The sequence below is a fragment of the Pristiophorus japonicus genome, chromosome 1 (genome assembly GCF_044704955.1).
Source record: "Pristiophorus japonicus isolate sPriJap1 chromosome 1, sPriJap1.hap1, whole genome shotgun sequence".
NCBI classification, from domain to species: Eukaryota; Metazoa; Chordata; class Chondrichthyes; family Pristiophoridae; genus Pristiophorus; species Pristiophorus japonicus.
Window position 1 is genome coordinate 228,978,359 of NC_091977.1, and position 22,300 is coordinate 229,000,658.

Sequence of the window (22,300 nt, forward strand, 5' to 3'; positions counted from 1 at the left end):
TCAACTACTCCATGTGTGAGTTCCACTTTCTAACCATTCTCTGGGTGAAGAAGTTTCTCCTGAATTCTTATTCGATTTATTGGTGACTATCTTGTATTGATGGGCTCTAGTTCTGGTCTCCCTCACAAGTGGTATCAAATCCTTTCATAATCTTGAAAACCTCTATCAGGTCTTCTCCTTTCAGTCCCAGCCTGTTCAATCCTTCCTAATAGTTATAACTTCTCCGTTCTGGTATCATCCCTGTGAATCTTTTTTTAGCACCTTCTCCAGTAAATGTTGAAGTTTGGACTTTAAGTTGCATTAATACATGAAATCTTTTTTCTTCTCTCCAGAGATTAAATGCTATTGTGCATGCTGGTGTCTGTAAACGCTGTAAGGAAATGTTGGAATGGAAAATAAAATACAGCAAGTACAAACCACTTAGTCAGGCTCGAAAATGGTGAGTCAAAAGCTTCTTCTCTTTATAGAATAAACAAAGATATATTTTCTGACAAACCATTTAATGTGTTTCTATCACCTTTCATAGTGAAAGAGGAGGTAGTGGAGATACTGGATGCTGTAAAATTTGATAGAGTAGGTACTAGAAAGTAAATAAGTCACCGGGACCAGATGGGATGCATCCTAGGATGCTGAAGGAAGAAAAGGTGGAAATTGCAGAGGTATTTGCCATAATCTTCCAATCCTACTTGGATACAGGGCTGATGCCAGAGGACTGGAGTATTGCAGATGTTACATCCTTGTTTTTAAAAAAAAAAGGATGTAAGGATAAACGCAGCAACTACAGACTAGTCAGTTTAACCTCCATAGTGGGAAAGCTTTTAGAAATACTAATCAGGGACAAAATTAACAGTCACTTGGACAAGTGTGGGTTAATTAAGGAAAGCCAGCATGGATTTGTTAAATGCAAATCGTGCTTAGCTAACTTGATTGAGTTTTTTGATGAAGCAACAGGATTAATGAGGGCAATGCAGTTGACATGTACATGGATTTCCAAAAGGCATTTGATAAAGTGCCACATAATAGGCTTGCCAGCAAAGTTGAAGCCCATTGAATAAAAGGGACAGTGGCAGCATGGATATGACATTGGCTAAGTGACAGAGAGTAGTGGTGCACGATTGTTTATAGGACTTGGAGGAGGGGATGCAATGGTGTTCCCAGGGGTCCGTACTAGGACCACATAGACAAATTTCCAGTTACCTTTTCCAATTCTAAAGAATGTGCATGAACAGAGACTTGGGGTATATGTGCACAAATTGTTGAAGGTGGCAGGGCAGGTTGAGAAAGTGTTTTTTTTTAAAAAGCATATAGGATCCTGGGCTTCATAAATAGAGGCATAGAATACAAAAGCAAGGAAGTTATGATGAACCTTTATAAAATACTAGTCCGACCTCAACTGGAGTATTCTGTCTAATTCTGGGCACCGCACTTTAGGAAGGATGTGAAGGCCTTGGAAGGTGCAGAAAATATTTACAAGAATGGTTCCAGAGATGAGGGACTTCAGTTACGTGGATAGACTAGAGAAGCTGGGGTTATTCTCCTTAGACCAGAGAAGGTTGAGAGAAGATTTGTTAGAGGTGTTCAAAATCATGAAGGGTTTAGATGGAGTAAATAAGGAGAAATTGTTCCCATTGGCGGAAGGGTCACAAATTTAAGATGATTGGCCATGGTCGAGAGGCCGAATGCCCTACTCGTGTTCCTATTTCTTATGTTCTTATTGAAGAAAAGAAATAACTTGCATTTCTATAGTGCCTTTCACCTTGGGACGTCCTTGAGACCCACTTCTTGCTCCCTTAGCCCTAATCCCACTAAACTGCTGACCACCCAACTTCCTTTTCTGGCTCCCATGTTAGCTAATATTAACAGTTCTCTCTCCTTCAAATCTGCTATCATCAGCCCCTCAAAAAAAAAAAACAACGCTTGACCCCCTCTGTTCTTGCAAACTGCCACCCCATCTACAACCTCTCTTTGCTCTCAAAAGTCCTTGAACATGTTGCCTCTGAAATCCGTGCCCACCTTTCCCGGAACTCCCTTTTTGAATCCCTCCAATCATGTTTCCACTCCTGCCACACTACCGAAACACCTCTTGTCAAAGTCACAAATGACATCCTATGTGACTGTGACAAAGGTAAACTATTCCTTCTCGACCTTTCTACTGCTTTTGACACGGTTGACCACTCCATCCTCCTCCAACATCTCTCCACCATCGTCCAGTTGGGTGGGACTACACTGGCCTGGTTCCATTCTTATCTATCTAATCGTAGCCAGAGAATCACCTGCAATGGCTTCTCTTCCCGCTCCCCTATTGTTACCTCTGGTGTCCCCCAACAATCTTGGCCCCCTCCTATTTCTCACCTACATGCTGCCCCTTGGCACTATCATCCAAAAACACAGCATCCGTTTCCACATGTATGTGGATGACACCCAGCTGTACCTCACCACCACTTCTCTCAACCCCTCCACTATCTCTAAATTGTCAGACTGCTTGTCTGACATCCAGTGCTGGCACCACCCCCGTATCTGAGGAGGATTGGAAGATTATGGTCAGTAGCTCTGCGATTTCCTCCTTGACTTCCCTCAGCATCCAAGGATGCATCCCATCCGGTCCTGGTGACTTTAAGTACAGACAGCCTTTCTAGTACCTTCTCTATTAATTTTTATCTCATCCTGTATCTCCACTACCTCCTCTTTCACTATGACTTTGGTAGCATCTTCTTTGGTGAAGACAGATGCAAAGTATTAATTTAGTACCTCAGCCATGCCCTATCTCCATGCGCAGGTCTTTTTGGTCCCTAGTCAGCCCCACTCCTCCTTTTACTACCCATTTACTATTTATATGCCTACAGAAGACTTTTGAATTCCTTTTTATGTTAGCTGCCAATCTAATCTCGTACTCTCTCTGTGCCCCTCTTATTTTCTTTTTCACTTCCTCTCTGAACTTTCTATATTCAACCTCACACCTGCCATATGTTTTTTTTCTGCTTCATCTCACTCTCTATCTCTATCATCATCCAGGGAGGTCTGGCTTTAGTTGCCCTTCCTTTCCCCTTTGTGAGAATGTACCTCAACTGTACCCGACCCATCTCCTCTTTAAAGGCAGCCCATTGTTCAATTATAGTTTTGCCTACCAATCTTTCGGGTCCCGAACTACTTGTTGAAGGGTGGAAGATGCCTGTGTGTGGATTTTTTTAACGTGTGGTGACCGTTGCACACCAGCCATCACACGGGCTTGACAGAGCTAGGTCTTGGTCCAGTGGCAAGGATTAACCAAGGCGACTCGAAACCAGCTCTGCTGCGCGGACCTAGTGCGCACACATATCGCAGTGTGGGCTGGCCCGTGCTGCCCCTGGGCCCTCGCCTTTTCCGGGCCCCGAACTCACGCCTCTCCTGGGCCCCAAGCACATCCCTCTGCAATCTCTTGCCGCTCCTTCGCCCCGACCTCGCTGCTCCTGCTATACCTGCCCATGCTCCAATCAGCGACCTGGATTATGGTGATGTCCAATCCAGTCACCCTCTTCACAGCCGTCGCCCGCCCGAAACGGCTCGCGCTGTACCTTGTAATGGTATGCCGCATGCTGTTCCTCCTTTTAAGGCCCCGACTTGCTGCTGATGGCTCCTTGCAGGTCGGGGCCTGTGACCACCTTGTATTCTTAGTCTGACCCCACCTTGCTTACTCTAGTGCCATCTTTCTCTTCCAATCTTTTGTGCTCTTTGTTACTCCTTTCTAATGTTACATCCTGGTGCCCACCCCCTGTCAAATTAATTTAAATCCTCCCCACCAGCACCGTGAGGACTTTGGTTCCTTCTGTTGAGGTGCAACCTTTCCGGCCTGTACAAGTCCCAGCTCCCTCAGAAACAGTCCCTATGTCCCGGGAATCTGAAGCTCCCTCCTGCACCATCTCTCCAGCCACACATTCATCTGCTCTGTCTTCCTATTTCTTTACTCACTAGCCCGTGGGAGTAATCCAAAGATTACTACCTTTTGAGGTCCTGCTTTTTAATCTCTCTGCTAGCTCCCTAAAATTTGCCTGCAGGACTTAATCCCGCTTTCTACCTATGTCTACATATGGACCACGGCCTCTGGCTGTTCACCCTCCCCCTCGGAATGTTCTGCAGCCGCTCAATGACCTCCTTGATCTTGGCACCAGGGAGGCAACATACCATCGTATAATCATGTCTGCGGCCACAGAAACATCTGTCTGTTCCCCTAACTATCAAATCCCCTACCACTATTGCTTTCTTGATCTCTTTCTCTCTTCCCACCCCCCATACAGCTGAGCCACCCGTGGTGCCATAGACTTGTCTCTGGCTGTACTCCCCAAAGGAACCATCGCCCCCACCAGTACTGAATACTGGTTGGGAAACGAGATGCACTTGGGTCATCTAGAATATTCCCCCCCCCCCCCATGATTATACATTTAATCTTGTAATTTACGTAAAGTCTTATGTTGTCTAGTCAAAAAGGTTTCAGCAGGCATTCTTATTTTGTGTGAGCAACTTGCTCATGTTATAGGGAAGAGTGCTAGCTTGGATTAGTAACACAAGCATTATACTGTGACCCACATGCTACACCATATTAGAGGGTGCAGTGAACAAGAAGCTTAAAGCCTGCATCAAACTGGTCCTGTACAGAACCTGGGAGTGCTCGATAGAACAGTAGGCAAAAAAAATCTTCAAATCTCCAGCACTGACCTACAAGTTAAAAGTATGATGGAATACTCTCCACTTGTCTGGATGACTGCAGCTGCAAAAATACTCAAAAGCTAAACACCATCCAGGACAAAGCAACTTACTTGATTGGCACCCCATCCACCACCTTAAACATTCACTCCCTCCATCACCTGTGCACAATGTCTGCAGTGTGTACCATCTGCAAGATGCAGCAACTTGCCGAGGCTTCTTCGACAGCACTTCTCAAACCCACGACCTCTACTACCAAGGCCAGCAGGCGCATGGGAACACCATCACCTCCAAGTCACACACCATCCTAACTTGGAAATATATTGCCGTTCTTTCATCATCGCTGGGTCAAAATCCTGGAACCTCCAACATAACCGCATTATGGGACTACCTTTACCACACGGTCTGCTGTGGTTCAAGAAGGTGGCTCACCAGCACTTGGGGACGAGCAATAAACGCTGGCCTTTAATGCAACACCCACATCCTGTGAATTAATTTAAAAAAAAATGTTTTTAAAGTAAACATTTCAAAGCATATTTCAAATTCAGTAACTAAGTGTGAGTGATTTGGGGCGGTGGGCGGAGATGCCATACTAATCGGTCTTCATGGGGTGGAGGGGACGATGTGAGAAGGGGGAGATGATTCACTGTTTTACAATTGAGTACAAGTTTCGTTGGTGTATTTGGGCATTTTTGAAATATATATAGCATAGATGCATCTAAGGGGAAGCTATAGATAGCACATGAGGGAGAAAGGAATAGAAGGATATATTGATAGGGTGATTCATCGTAGGGTGGATCATAAATGGCGGCATAGACCAGTTGGGCCAAATGGCCTATTTCTGTGCCGTAGACTCAATTTAACTCGATGAAGGCTAATGATTTGATCAAAATTTCACATTGCCTCAATAGTGTGGAGTGATCTGATCAGGTTTTTAATGTACAATTTGCAGTGTTTAAAGGAAATGAATTCAACCTTGAGCTTCCACAAAGCATTTCCCCTTAGTCCCCTTCAGAGAACTACTAAAAGATTCAGCTGGCTAATGTTATCACGGTGCATCCTTAGGAATTGAACTTCAGTTACCTAGATGTGAAGCCAGCATTGTTGGTTCTTTGTGACCAAACTGCCTTATAAGTAGGTTTTTAATGTGACTTCAATTCTTTTCATGCTTGTGCAACATTCCCAATAGCCTACCAATCTTGGTTCAGCAAGTGCTTAATTGTGTAGTGTAGAACTCAATTCTCATCTCGTGATAAATTAAGCTCCGGCATCAAAACAAAACTGTTCCAGCACATTGGTGTTGAGTCCAGCCTTTGCACTATGGGTTTTCTTAAGTAGTGCGATCCAAATTGGCAGGCAACCAATTTGTTCAGCATAGCAGAGATGAAGTGCCTTCTGATTTTAGAGGGAGGGAGAATCACCCAGTGGTTCCACCCAAGTCACACTTTTAACGCCTTCCACTAGCTGAGGCGAGTGGTTTGCTGGATGCTTTGAGATCCTAACTGCTGATTGCCTACCATCCTTTGCAGAGCTGAGATGGCCAACAAAGAGAGGAAAGTGTGTGAAAGACGAGAATACAACCCGTCTCTGTTGGACGAGCTGCATTCATTTCTTGCTTCTGCCCAGCCTTATATAACCAGAATTGTTACAAATCAGTGTTAATTAATAAGGTTAAGTGGTGACCTGATGGGGGTCTTCCAAGATAATGAACGAGTTATAATGAGGTAAAGAAAGAACTTGCATTTATATAGCGCCTTTCATGACCTCAAGGTGCTTTACAGCCAATGAAGTATTTTTGAAATGTTGTAATGGAGGAAGCACTGCACTGGCGATAGTGATGGATTATTTCTACTGGTGAGCAATATGGTGACGTGAACTTGATGATTATCATATAATTAAGTCTATTAATTCTTTCAAAAGGGAATTTGGTAGTTGCATTGAAAAAGAGCAATAATAAAGTGTATGGGAAGCTAGTAGGAGAATGGGATTAGATCAGCTGGCTCATACCATCACAGATTTAATGGGCCAAGTTGCCTATTTCTGTGCTGTAACATTCTATGGGCTCGATTTTCCCCAGTTATCTGCGCCGTTTTTTTGGCATAAATTAAAATATCTAAGTTACCCTAAAGTTTCTCCGCCAGCATAACTCAGTTAGTTATGATTTTTTTAGGCAAGCCGAACTGAAGGGATGAGAATCCTTAAACTATACAGCAGCCTCAAAAGAAGTCAGGGTGGGGGGGCGGGGGAATGGACACCGAGCCCGTGTCCAGGCGAGGGAGTGGTTCTGCCGGCTGACCCTCGAGCCCGGTTAGGAGACGTTCAGTCGGCGCTAGGGTGGTACTTTGAAAAAAATCAAAAATTGAAGAATTGCATTCGACTTCGTTGCCCCAAATGTCTTCATTCAATGCGTAGCTTCCCGTTCTAAGCAAGCCTATTGTGCATGTGCAGGCCAGGGTGTGGTCCATACTAGGGTGTCGACCTTTGGGTGGGTGGGGAGGAGGAAAGGGAGAGGGATTTGTCCTGCTGTTTTGAGCTTCTTGCAAAGTTACAATTTAATTATGGGGGCAATATTGACAATGCCATACCTCGCACAAGACTTCTGCATGATTGTGCTGCGGAGGAGAAGATTGATTAGATGTCATCACATGAGGAACCTCAGAGCATGTAGGATGATGGGCAGGTCATGCACTTTGGCAGAAAAAAAAATCAAAGAGCAAGTTATTATTTAAATGGAGAAAGATTGCAAAGTGCCGCAGTACAGCGGGACCTGGGGGTACTTGTGCATGAAACACAAAAGGATAGTATGCAGGTACAGCAAGTGATCAGGAAGGCCAATGAAATCTTGGTCTTTATTGCAAAGGGGATGGAGTATAAAAGCAGGGAAGTCTTGCTACAGCTATATAAGGTATTGGTGAGGCCACACCTGGAATACTGGGTGCAGTTTTGGTTTCCATATTTACGAAAGGATATACTTGCTTTGGAGGCAGTTCAGAAAAGGTTTACTAGGTTGATTCTGGAGATGAAGGGTTTAACTTATGAGGAAAGGTTGAGAAGGTTGGGCCTCTACTCATTGGAATTCAGAAGAATGAGAGGTGATCTTATCGAAACATATAAGATTATGAGGGGTCTTGACAAGGTGGATGCAGAGAGGATGGGGGAGACTAGAACTAGAGGGCATGATCTTAGAATAAGTAGCCGCCCATTTAAAACTGAGATGAGAAATTTCTTCTCCAAGGGTTGTAAATCTGTACAATTCGCTGCCTCAGAGAACTGTGGAAGTTGGGACATTGAATAAATTTAAGACCGAAATAGACAGTTTCTTAAACGATAAGGGGTTACGGGGAGCGGGCAGGGAAGTGGAGCTGAGTCCATGATCAGATCAGCCATGATCTTATTGAATGGCGGAGCAGGCTCGAGTGGCTGTATGGCCTACTCCTGCTCCTATTTCTTATGTTCTTCTGTGCCCCGACAGTGTCTCAACTACCTGCGACATTCCCTCCCTCATGTGCCCGGATATCGTTCCCATTTCTAGTAAGAGTGTTGTTACTTCTCCTGATGGTCCTGATACCTCATCACCCACCCCACTAATGGTGTCCAGGAGTGATCATGTAAGGTCAATGCTCTGTGCACTCACTGCCATCATCTGAACCACATCTGTTAGATCTTGCACCTCAGGAGAGCGCTGTCGACCAGCCTCGGACGATGGGGCCCTGGGTGTGCCTCGCTGCACTCCACTGGGACCCGCAGCCTCGAACTGTGCGAAACCATGGAATATCCCAACACTTGTACCCCTCAGGAAAGGGCCTGACACCTCAGTGGGCGGCTCCTGCAGAGTGAGTACAACAGTAGGGGCTTCATCCTCCCTCTGCCCCTCCCCCTCAGCCCCATGCTCTTGATCTGGAAGGTGGGATTGTAAAATGTTCTCTTCAGGCTCGTCCACGTCTGAATCTTCTGCATTGGCTTCAGCCTCAACGGCTGCCTCAAGTTCTGCAAAATATAACACACAGATGGTTAGCAGCAGAGGAGGGGCAGGGTGGCATGAGCAAGCTCACACAGCATAATCAGCAGGCTCATTTGAAGGACCGTGATGAATGATAGCACATTGCATTAACCGAAGCGTAGCTGACGGAGACATCCCCATGAACTGAAGCATGGCTAGCCCATGCAGTACTTGACTTTTAGCAAAGCCAGACTGTGGAACTTGCAGGACTTGCCCTCTCCCTCGAGTGTGGGCCCAGCTTGTGCTGTGGTGCTTGCTTTTCTGCAGACAGAACCCATCAAAGCAGCGATCCTGTCTTTCAAGGGTGTCGGTGGCTGCAGATTTGCTGGGCCTCCTCCTGTTCGAGTTCTCTTTCTTTTGTTGTGTGCCACCTTCTTCTGCAAAGATGAAAATACAACTTTTTAGAAAGGGTGTCTTTCTGCTGGATGGGACATACAGATGGTCACATTTACAATTGCAATTCCAGTGAATAAATGAATATATTACTTACACTAACTACTTAACCAAGGTACTGCCACTTTTTACACTGGCCTCCAGATTGGTTGGTCACCATTGTACAGTAATCTTCTGCAAGTTGGTTCCAGCGTTTCTTCATTTATTTAGGTGAAACTTTTATGTGATCTCTGCTGGTGTCACCTGGCCTCAATTACAGTAATTAGTGCCTCCACTTCCTCTTGAGAAATTCTTGGTCCTTGAGCCGCATTGCATATTGCAGCTCCAATTTTTCCACTGAGAATTAAAGTTCTCACACATAACTGGCTCTTTAAAAATGGCCGAATGCAGACCTGGGGGTGTACTGGGCATGCATTTTTTTTCTTCTCGCGCATGCACAGAAGTGGAGGGGGGTGGGGAGGGCATACTTTTTTCGGCGCAGAGAATAGGCTCCATCCTTGGAAGCTAAAGGACAGGCTGCGCGGCACCAATTTCAAAAATTAGAACAGGGAAACTTGCAAGTTATTTTTTTGGAGTAGTCGGGGCCAAAAAAAAATGGGCATAATTCTTGAAATACGCCAAAAAACAGATTTGGGGAAAATTGAGCCCAATGATTCTGAATAGGGATGCAAAACACAAGAACTTGGTTAGCCTTTTAAAATACCGTTTACACAATGGACGTCTATTGTGATTTTTAAAATTTGCTGTATGCAATCTCCATGACTTTTTTTAAATTCCTGTTTAGTGTTAAATGCCTTCAGAAGACGGTGAGGGATTCTTACCACATTATGTGTAAACCGTGCGCTTTCAAATTGGAACTCTGCGCCAAATGTGGGAAGAAAGAAGAGATTGTGAATCCGTAAGTAGTTTGTACAAAACTTTATAATTGATTAAAAAGCAATGGGATCTTGCACATCTTAACAGAAATGCTGTTTTCATAAGCAGAGAGACTCCTATGATCTGAAACATAGAAACATAGAAATTTACAGCGCAGGAGGCCGTCATTTCAGCCCATGTCCGCGCCGGCCGACAAAGAGCCGCACGGCCCTTGGTCAGCAGCCCTAAAGATTACATATAAACCTATGAACAATGACAGAAAGGCAAAGAGCACCCAGCCCAACCAGTCTGCCCCACACAACTACAACACCCCTTATACTGACAATCTCTACACTCCACCCCAACCGGAGCCATGTGATCTCCTGGGAGAGGCAAAAACCAGATAAAAATCCAGGCCAATTGAGAGAAAAAATCTGGAAAAATTACTCTCCGACCCATCTAGGCGATCAAAACTAATCCAGATCACCCTGGCTGTATTCGATTCCCTGCAGTATATCCATTATATCTGTGCCGTCCAACAAAAGGTCATCCAGTCTAATCCCAATTACCAGCTCTAGGTCCATAACCCTGCAGGTTACGGCACTTTAAGTGCCCATCCAACCATCTCTTAAAAGCGGTGAGGGTTTCTGCATCCACTACTCTTCCAGGCAGCGAGTTCCAGATCCCCACAACCCTCTGCGTAAAGAAGCCCCCCCCCCGAGCCTCAAATCCCCTCTAAACCTTCCACTGACCACATTAAAACTATGCCTCCTCATAATAGACCGCTCCACCAATGGAAATAGACTCTTGCTATCCACTATGTCCAGGCCCCTCAATATTTTGTACACCTCAATGAGGTCTCCTCTCAACCTCCTCTGTTCCAATGAGAACAAACCCAGCCTATCTATCCTCATAACTAAGATTCTCCATTCCAGGCAGCATCCTAGTAAATCTCCTCTGCACCCCCTCTAGTGCAATCACGTCCTTCCTATAATACGGTAACGAGAACTGCATGCAGTACTCCAGCTGTGGCCTAACCAAAGTATTATGCAATTTAAGCATAACCTCCCTGCTCTTATATTCTATGTCTCGGCCAATAAAGGCAAGCATTCCGTATGCCTTCTTAACCACCTTATCCACCTAGCCTGTTACTTTCAGGGATCTGTGGACAAGCACTCCAAGGTCCCTTTGTTCATCAACACTATTAAGTGGCCTACCGCTTAATGTGTATACCCTTTCCTTATTAGCCCTCCCAAAATGCATCACCTCATACTTCTCTGAATTAAATTCCATTTGCCACTGCTTTGCCTACCTGACCAGTAGATTGATATCCTCCTACAGCCCATGACTTTCCTCTATCAACCACACAGCCAGTTTTAATGTCGTCTGCAAACTTCTTAATCATACTCCCTATATTCAAATCTAAATTGTTGATATATACCACAAAAAGCAAGGGACCCAGTACTGAGCCCTGCAGAACCCCACTGGCCTTGACAATCAAGTGGCCCACTCCATAGCCAACCATATAGTGCGGCTAAAAACATGTGGGTCAGATCAGTCGCAGTTGCAGATCTCCTTACGTGAAGCACATTAGGAACAGGAGTAGGCCATTCAGCCTTTCGTGCCTGTTCCGCTGTTCAGTGAAATGTCTCAAAGCGCTTCACAGCCAATTAAGTACTTTTGCAGTGTAGTCACTGTTATAATATAGAAAAGAAGGCTGCTAATTTGTGCACAGCAAGTTTCCACAGATGGCAATGTGATAATGACCAGATAATTTGCATTTTTTTTAAAAGTGAAGTTGGTTGAGGAATAAATATTGGCCAGGACACTGGGGAGAACTCCCCTGCTCTTTTTCAAAATAGTGCCTTAGCATCTTTTACATTCACCTGAGAGCAGACGGGATCTCAGTTTAACGTTTCATCCAAAAGACATAACCTCAGATAGTGCAGCATTCCCTCAGTACTACACTGGGAGTGTCAGCCTAGATTTTTGTGCTCAAGTCTCTGGAGTGGTTCTTGAACCCACAACCTTGTGACTCAGGCAAGAGTGCTCCCCACTAAGCCACGGCTAACAGTGCAGCTATAATTAGATCATGGCTGATCTGTATCGTAACACCATCTACGCGGCTTGGTTCCATAACCCTTAATACCCTTTACCCAACAAAAAAATCTATCAATCTCAGTTTTGACCAATTGAATTGACCATCAGCCTCAACCACTATTTTGGGGAGCGTGTTTAAGTTTTAATCTTAGCTGTTTTATAATTATCTGAAATAAAATATAGAAATCTCCATCTTTTGTTACAAGCATGAAAATTAGTTTCTATACATAGAACATTCTCAGGAACACCAGATGCATTGAGATGAGGAGCAGGAATACTGTGTGCTATATTATTCACTGCAGCCAGGTGGCCCTTTAAACATATTTATGCCTTTCAATCAACAATTTCTTTTCTGGTTTATGTATTTTTCTGCTAATATTCTTTCTAAATTCAAGAGAGAATTTAGTTCAAGATCTTCACTGTGACATATTTCTGTATTCCATTGCATACTGCTAGTTAGTCTGATGACCTGGAGGTTCATGTTCTAAAAACAACCGTGAACATCAAGTGCATTATTGGTGGTGGTCATCTGTCATAGAAACATAGAAAATAGGTGCAGGAGTAGGCCATTCTGTCCTTCGAGCTTGCACCACCATTCAATAAGATCATGGCTAATCATTCACCTCAGTACCCCTTTCCTACTTTCTCTCCCTACCCCTTGATCCCTTTAGCCGTAAGGGTCATATCTAACACTCTCTTGAATATATCCAATGAACTGGCATCAACAACACTCTGCGGTAGAGAATTCCACAGTTAACAACTCTCTGAGTGAAGAAGTTTCTCCTCATCTCGGTCCTAAATGGCTTACCCCTTATCCTTAGACTGTGACCCCTGGTTCTGGACTTCCCCAACATCGGGAACATTCTTCCTGCATCTAACCTGTCCAGTCCCGTCAGAATTTCATGTTACTATGAGATCCCCTCTCATCCTTCTAAACTCCAGTGAATACAGGCCCAGCCGATCCAGTCTCTCCTCATATGTCAGTCCTGCCATCCCGGAAATCAGTCTGGTGAACCTTCACTGCACTCAATAGCAAGAACGTCCTTCCTCAGATTAGGAGACCAACTGCAGTAAGACCGCCCTGCTCCTATACTCAAATCCCCTAGCTATGAAGGCCAACATGCCATTTGCCTTCTTCACCACCTGCTGTACCTGCATGCCAACTTTCAATGACTGATGTACCATGACATCCAGGTCTCGTTGCATCTCTCCTTTTCCTAATCTGCCATTCAGATAATATTCTGCCTTCGTGTTTTTGCCACCAAAGTGGATAACCTCATATTTATCCACATTATACTGCATCTGCCATGCATTTGCCCACTCACCTAACCTGTCCAAGTCACCCTGCAGCCTCTTAGCATTCTCCTCACAGCTCACACCGCCACCCAGCTTAGTGTCATCTGCAAACTTGGAGATATTACACTCAGTTCCTTCATCTAAATCATTGATGTATATTGTAAATAGCTGGGTTCCCAGCACTGAGCCATGCGGCACCCCACTAGCCACTGTCTGCCATTCTGAAAAGGACCCATTTATCCCTACTCTCTGCTTCCTGTCTGCCAACCAGTTCTCTATCCACATCAATACATTACCCCCAATACCATGTGCTTTAATTTTGCACACCAATCTCTTGTATGGGACCTTGTCAAAAGCCTTTTGAAAGTCCAAATACACCACATCCACTGGTCCTTCCTTGTCCACTCTACTAGTTACATCCTCAAAAAATTTTCCTTTCATAAATCCATGCTGACTTGACCCGATTCTGTCACTGCTTTCTAACTGCGCTGCTATTTCATTTTTAATAATTGATTCCAGCATTTTCCCCACTACTGATGTCAGGCTAACCGGTCTATAATTCCCCATTTTCTCTCTCCCTCTTTTTTTTAAAAAGTGGTGTTACATTAGCTACCCTCCAGTCCATAGGAACTGATCCAGAGCCGATAGACTGTTGGAAAATGATCACCAATGCATCCACTATTTCAATGGCCACTTCCTTAAGTACTCTGGGATGCAGACTATCGGGCCCTGGGGATTTATCGGCCTTCAATCCCATCAATTTCCCTAACACAATTTCCTGACTAATAAGGATTTCCTTCAGTTCCTCCTGCTCACTAGACTCTCGGTCCCCTAGTATTTCCGGAAGGTTATTTGTGTCTTCCTTCGTGAAGACAGAACCAAAGTATTTGTTCAATTGGTCTGCCATTTCTTTGTTCCCCATTATAAATTCACCTGATTCTGTCTTCACATATCTATAGAAGCTTTTGCAGTCAGTTTTTATGTTCACTGCAAGCTTCATTTCATACTCTATTTTCTCCCTCATAATTAAACCCTTTGTCCTCTTCTGCTGAATTCTAAATTTCTCCCAGTCCTCAGGTTGGATGCTTTTTCTGGCCAATTTATATGCCTCTTCCTTGGATTTAACACTATCCTTAATTTCCCTTGTTAGCCACATTTGAGCCACCTTCCCTGTTTTATTTTTACTCCAGACAGAAATGTACAATTGTTGACGTTCATCCATGTGATCTTTAAATGTTTGCCATTGCCTATCCACCGTCAACCCTTTAAGCATCACTCGCCAGTCTATCCTAGCCAACTCGCGTCTCATACCATCGAAGTTACCTTTCCTTAAGTTCAGTACCCTAGTCTCTGAATTAACACTGTGTCTCTCCATCTTAATAAAGAATTCTACCATATTATGGTCACTCTTCCCCAAGGGGCCTCGCACAACAAGATTGTTAATTAGTCCTTTCTCATTACACATCACCCAGTCTAGGATGGCCAGCTCTCTAGTTGGTTCCTCGACCTATTGGTCTAGAAAACCATCCCTAATACACTCGAGGAAATCCTCCTCCACCGTATTGCTACTAGTTTGGTTAGCCCAATCTCTATGTAGATTAAAGTTGCCCATGATAACGCTCATCAACGGAGAACAAAGCCACATACTGTTTTGTTGTAATGGCGACTTTGCAATGCATCAGAAAATGTTGATGCAGTCTAGTTACGTGTGACAAACATTTTTTTTTAATTGCAAAATATTTCTGATGCAAGTAGTTCTTGTAATTATGGGTTCCTGCACCAGAGTAGATCTACTACTAAAACTGATTAGAGGCCTTTTCCTAAAATAATAGGAAGTCATCAACCAAAAAACAAGAAAAAGTGGTTCCCTTTATAAAGGGGCACAACTAATAATGAACATATCCATAAAAAACAAAGATCTAAGTTATTGCTAGAATCGACTGCACACTCCAGTCCCTGCGGTGTCCACCAGTCACAGATGGCATCAGGTTCACTGCGTGCTCCCTCTCCTACGACAAAAACCACAGAAGAGAGGCAGGCAACCAGTGCGACCACCAAACTCTTTCCTCTTCCCCACAGGTTATGTCCAACCTGAACCTGTAGATGGTGACCTTGGCCAGGCCCAGGATGGGACCCACGAGGAGATCCTCCAACCTGCATGCCTCCTCCTAATCTGCACCAGCGGTCAAAGATCAGGAGTGTTGGACTAAAATGTGTGTAAAACCTCCAACGTTGGAGCGATTAAAGGAACGCAGAGATCTTGGCATGGGTGGGTGGGGGTTTGTGGGGCTGGAGCAGATTACAGAGATAGGGAGGGACGAGGCCATGGAGGGATTTCAAAACAAGCATGAGAATTTATTTTTCTCCCCCTACCCCACATCAGCAAAAGCAGATATTTGGGGGGCAATTTTATCTCCAACCCGCTTGTCGGGAATCTGACTGAATGGGGTGTAATGCTGGATTTACACCCCACCCAATTTTACTCCCCATTGAAGTCCATGGAAAGCAATATTGGGCGGGGTGTAAAACCAGCGTTCCACCTGATCCTGTGGGATCCCCGCCCGGAGAGTTGGGTTAAAATTCCCCCCATTGTTATTTCCATATCCAAGAGAGTGCAATTTGCTGCCGATTAGGGTTTTTAAAAAAAACTACTTTAGAATTCAAAGTTTTCTCGACCGTTTCTAACGCTGTCACTAAATTACTTTTGCAAACATTTTACTAAGTTTTTATCGGGGGAAGTTACCAACCATTTCCTGCAGATTTAACCAGCAAGGCCTATCCTAACCGCAGGCCTTGGGCATTGTTGGCTCCCCAGTTTTAAAAATAAAATGTGTTGAATGTCATGCTTTCCCTCCCACCAGTGACATCACATTTCTTTGCTATCTTCTGTCATTCCATCATTGATTTTCCTGAGCGTGAAGCATTATAGAAATTGTGCTAAAGAGCTTGATACAACAGACCCATTCGGTGAAAGGCAGTCTGTTTTTAGTAGCTAAGCTTGATGTACGCACACATGCAAACCTATACCTACCCACCCATGCATCTGTCCTCTCGAATCTCATGCCACTATTTTGAAGAAAAGCAGGGGCATTCACCCCGGTGTCGTGGGCCAATATTTTGCCCTCAACCAACATCACTAAAAACAGATTATCTGGTCATTATCACATTGCTGTTTGTGGGACTTTGCAGTGTGGAAATTGGTTGCCCCATTTCCTACATTACAACAGTGACTACATTTCAAAAGTACTTCATTGGCTGTGAAGCACTTTTTGGACGTCCTGAGGCCTTGAACGGCGCTGTATAAATGTATATATTTTTTTCTTTTTACACTTAGCGAATAAGGAAAACGGTCTAACTTTTTCTCCCCACTCCCCAGATTGGCTTCTGCAGGAGACCAAAGAGAAAATGACGATGTTGCAACAAATCCTGGCACAAGAAATAGATTGAAGAGTGGAAAAGGGGATGATGATGATGATGATGATGATGACCGTATTGAGGACTCTGATTTTGATAGTGATCAGGGCAGTGGTGTAAAAGATGAAGGCCAGTCTAATCGGTCCTCTTTAACTCATCTGTCCACCCAACATACTGATGCAGCATTACAGAAAGCAAAACCACCCAAGACCAAAGGGACCGAGGCACAGGAAGTGCCTGATCTTTCCGGCTTAACTCTGTAGAGACTTGTAAAACGAACTGTATGCGTGATGCATCTTGATCATGGTGTTGCATTACAATAATCACACATTAATATGCATAACCTATGAATCTTGCTGAGCCACATTTGTTTCAACGGGCTTTTTACACAATGGAGCAGGATGCAGAGTTGCCAGGAAATGTAAAAGACAAAATGTACTAGCCAATAAAATTGACGTCTCCGAATCGAAAACCCGTGTTGTAGGAGCAAGTTATGGACAGATGGGGTGACTTAATTTTTGTTCCGACTGATTGTGTGTACTTCTGAGTTGTTAATGTTATGCCATGTGATTTACATCCAATTCAAATATCACTATTAGTTTAGTATTTGTGACTAGCTGGTGCTAACCCTGACAGTAGCTACAGAGGGGCACAATTGACTGTATTATGTAACAATGGCCTAATTTGGTCTTGATCCTGTAAGATTGGTTTATTTTGATTATTTTTAAAATTTAAAAGACTGAGGTTCCTGATCTTCAGCTGTGAGTCATGTGAGTAAAACTATACAAGAGACCATGCTGATCTCTCTCCCTATTGTCCCGTCATCTTATTTTGTGCTTTATTTTGAATATTCCTTCCACACTTCAAAGGATCATGGGTACCTAAGCAAAAATGCTGGTCCCGGAGCCTATGTGGACTGAGAAACAGAGTTAATGTTTCCGGATGAGCTTTCATCAGAACTGAAGAGACAAATTAAAATTCGGTCGGCAGAGGAAAATCAGAACAACTTCGAGGTGAAAGAGAAGTGGCGGTGAATTAAAACACTGAAACTGTTGCAAAATACTGCAGATGCAGGCAGTCTGAACTAAATCCAGGAAATACTAGGAAATACTCATCAGCATCTGTGGACAGAGGGAGAAACAGAGTTAACGGTTCTGGTCCATGACTTCAACAGAACCAAACATAAGATTGAAATCTAACCTCAATTTCATGCGTTGGAATTAGTCTTTTTGTAAATTTGAAAACCGAACCTGCCAACCTAAAATCTAGTTGATGGTATTCATATTACTGATAATTGCTGCCCTCCTCAATGGCTCAATGAAATTGTAGATGAGAGAGTGACTGTGAAGGTAGCTTTTGAAGAAGTGACAGTCTGTTGAAAGCCTAAATATCACTTTTATTTTTAAGATTAAATTTCTTAATCACTTGTGAAGTATAAATTAACTTATCTCGGGCAGTATGTTTGCTACTGCGATACCTGATGACCCGTTACTGCAAAGGGAGTGACCAAGCTATGCTTGTCTGCTGCATAGAATAATCGGGCCCAAGTGATTTTATGGACTAGTTTCAATCATCCAAGAGTCATAGAGAGGTGTTTCCCATATTTTTTAAATCTCTTTTCGCCTCTCCTGCAATTAACATGGTTTTTGAGTGGGGTGGGGAGTTTGTATATTATAATGCACAAGGTATCACAATTGTGTGGGACAGGCTGGTTGGACCAGAGGGCCTTTTTCTTCCCATCATCCTTTGCATGGTCAAATGCCATCTGCTCCGGGGGTGGTCCGACTGACCTCTTCACGGATTGCAGATTGTGATTCATCACTTACCTCAAGCTTGCTTGCACAATTCTCTGAGGTGGTGGTACCTTTACTGGTGTTTAAAGATGGAAATGTACATGCAAGATGGAATATACCCAGAAGAAGACTGCTCTGGACAGAGTAGCCCACAGGCTATGGAAATCTAGAACTCTTCCTCCCAAAAAGCTGTTAAGGCTATGGGTCAAATGCAAAATTTCAAAATGTTTCTGATGGATAAGGGATATGGAACCAAGGCGGATAGATGGAGTTAAGATTCGGATCAGACATGATCTAATTGAATGGCGGAACAGGCTCGCAAGGCCTCCTGTTCCAGGGTGATCACAGATGGTCCAGAGGGAGGCAGACTTGCCCAATTCTGCCACAACTGACCTAGAAGGATTAGGTTGTATGAATGCTGGTAGCTGATCAATCATACATTGAAATAGAATTTATACATACTTGGACATACCTGTTATCCAAAGCTGAATAGTCTTAATACAGAATAAAATTAGAGCGTGGGTGATGCTGAATTATGTTGAGACATTTGACCTATGCTTGAACCTGTAACTATCAGTTAACTATATCTACTAATAATTCATGTACTACTTAATGCTTCATTTTATAATTGGATTAATCATGTTATAAATGTGTAAAAAAAATTGCTGCTTCATGGATTTTTATACCCAAGTCAATCTTTGATGACTTCATAAAGGAGAGGCTAACTCATTTACCCACTGTATCCCCATAAGAGTTGATTTGGTTTGTGTAACTGAATATGCTCTAAAACTGGTTAATATAATACAACTCGGAGATGGGCCAACAGTTTAGGCATCTAAAATCCTTCCGTGTGGTGATAAATCTTCAGCTAGTTCTTTGGTGTAGACTTGAGGTAGAAGGGTTAAAGATTTGTCAAATACCCTGTGATTATTTATTTATCCACCCTCTTTTCATTGTTGACCACAGAATTTCATCCTTGGTTACCTCCTAATCATTTTTTTGCATATCACTCATCGGCCACATGATTCCCAAGCATGAGATGACCGTCCAATATATGCAGATTAAGGCAAAGTGGGCTAAGTCTGGATGGATTGGCTGGAGCTTTGGAAAATGTAAAATCAGCTAGTTAAATGCCGGTTTCTAAAATGTAAATCTGACACCAAAAGGTAATTTTAAAAAAAATGTCTGATTTATTTTCATTTTGTGTCTTTAACATGGAGAAAAGAAAGAAAGACTTGCATTTATGTTGTATAGAATTTACAGCACTAAAAAGTCATTCGGCCCAACCAGTCCATGCTGGTGTTTATGCCCCACATGAGCCTCCTCCCTCCCCTCTTCATCTCTCCCTATCAGCATATCCTTCTATTCATTTCTCCCTCATGCTTATCTAGCTTCCCCTTAAAGGCCTCTATGTTATTCGCTTCAATTACTCCATGTGGTAGCGAGCTCCACATTCAGAAAGTCAAGTTCCCACATTTATGAGCTGTATTGGTACAATTTTTCCTTCCAATGCTTTTATTCTTTCCCAAAGTTAGCCCCCTGTACAACCACCTGATATCCAGGTTGTAAACCACATTACATTACCTGAACTACACACCGCATTGGTACATTAGTCAAGAAATAAGAAGCTGTATAAATGCAAGTTATTGTATCATACACAAATTGATCATCATCATTACAAAAAAAGACCCATCATTACCACTCGTTGGGAAAAATGAGGTTCTTTACTATATTGACCAAGTCTACATGATGCAATACTCAAGACATGAAAACTCCAAAATATCCCAGGCAATACTCCTATACATTAATGAATAAGAAACATCTGTGACATTTCTGAACTCGCTGCCCAAAGTAAAAGGCAATTTCTATCAGGCACTAGTTCATTTCCAGTGTCATTTGTCACAAACAAAATGTCTGGTTTTAAAACATATAGCGCCTTCCATGACCTCGATATGTCGCAAAGCGATTAATAGCCAATTAAGTACGTTTTGAGGTGTAATCATTGTTGTAAAGTAGTAAATGCAGCAGCCAATTTGCATACAGCAAGCTCCCACAAGCAGCAGTGTGATAATGACCAGATCATCTGTTTTTAGCAATGTTGGTTGAGGAATACATATTGGCCCAGAACACCGGGAAGAACTCCCTCAGAGACATTAGTTGTTAAAAGTTAAGGCTTTTAATGAATTTTCATCAGCAACACGCAAGTGTTAAAACTCGAGTCATGATCGCACCCCATGTAATACTTTGTCTCCAATTCATTTTTGGACTTGATCGGGGGGTAGGTGAACACCAAGGATGCAGTTTGCCAACTGATTTACTGACTAAAATTCTGCTCGGATTCGCTGAAATTCTGGTGAGAGAAGCATGAAACAGCACCCCCTTCCCCCACAGATTTCAGTCCCACTGTGTTTAGACACGAGGGCTGATTATACAGTGTCATAGCAGAAGTACTGTATTTGTAGCCTAAGGTAAGGAAAGGGTTAATCAGAATGCCCTGACGTCAAATAAAGGAAAGAACTTCCATTTATATAGCACCTTTCATGACCTCAAGATGTCCCAAAGCACTTTGTTTTAGTGATGTTGGTTGAGGGATAAATGTTGGCCCAGGACAGTGGAGGAATCTCCCAGCTCTTCTTTGAAATAGTAGTCATGGGATCTTTTACATCTGCCTGAGAGGGCAGACGGAAAGACAACACTCCCTCAGTACTGCACTGAAGTGCCAGTCTCTGGTTTGGGACTTGAACCCACAAACTTCTGACTCGGAGGATTATCCACTGAGCCATGGCTGACAGCTTAAAGCATCACTAAGCTATTGGGCCAGAGCTGAGCATGCAGTGATGTTCAGTTTCAGGCTGAAGTAATAAGAGGCCGATTAATTAAAGATTTGCCATTGCATACTGAATCATTTTATAATGGTGTGGGAAAACAGTTCATTCTTCAAAGGAAAACAACTGGGCGTATATCATCCTTTTTAATTGGTACGAATGATACAGGGACAAAGACAGACTTAAAATTCATAGGGCTGGATTTTCAGGTTTTCGTGATTTCGCCCGTTTCCGGGTACTAATTGCAGCGGAAAAATTTTTCGGCGGATTTCGCCAAATGAAAGTTCACGACGGGCATTAGTGCTAACTCCAACATTGCATGACAGAATTTGTGCGCCAGAGCCGAAAGTTCCGACCATTAAAAAAATCGGCCGTTCTGCGCATGCGAAAAAAAATTTCCCCCCCACGTTTCTGGTCAGCTGTCCGATCGCAAACACTAACGCGCCCGCGCGCATGCGCAGAACACCCGGGGCTGAATCAGCCATTTTACTTTTTGATTTTCATGATGGAAGAGGAGGACAACAGGCAGCATGCGAGGAGATTCAGCCCAGAGGCAAACAAGGATCTAGTGGGGGCAGAGGAACATCGATGACCTGAATTAAAACAAGAGGGGTGGATCTAGAACCCTCCCTTCGGTATTTAAAAAAATCTGAATGCAAATAGCAGAGGAGGTCTCTGCCTCCGCCACAGTGGAAAGGACTGCAACACAATGCCAGAAGAAAGTCAACGATCATTCGAGGGTCGTCAGAGTGAGTACAATTTTCATTGATGCACTCCTTCATTACTTAAATTATAAATCTGACACACTATTTGTTCTCAGGCTGTAGCTGTCTCTGAGCACTCTGTGGGTTGCCTCCTAAAATGCATGACACATAGGTCGGCTTAGTGTGGCACCTTATTTACCATGCATGATTTTCACACATTTTAAAATTTCTTTCTGAGATCTC

The 22,300-nt window shown here is 43.4% G+C and overlaps 1 protein-coding gene across 1 annotated transcript in view; it reads left to right on the top strand.

Annotated features, from left to right (window-relative positions):
• Positions 1 to 17,207, top strand: part of c1h9orf85 (chromosome 1 C9orf85 homolog) — a 37,155-nt gene extending 19,948 nt beyond the window's left edge. Inside the window, exons 2-4 of the mRNA XM_070887538.1 lie at positions 333 to 439; positions 9,855 to 9,968; positions 16,698 to 17,207. Of these exons, the coding sequence (XP_070743639.1) occupies positions 333 to 439; positions 9,855 to 9,968; positions 16,698 to 16,998 (522 nt within the window). The 3' untranslated portion in view covers positions 16,999 to 17,207. The remainder of the gene's footprint in view (positions 1 to 332; positions 440 to 9,854; positions 9,969 to 16,697) is intronic.
• Positions 17,208 to 22,300: the final 5,093 nt, after the last annotated feature.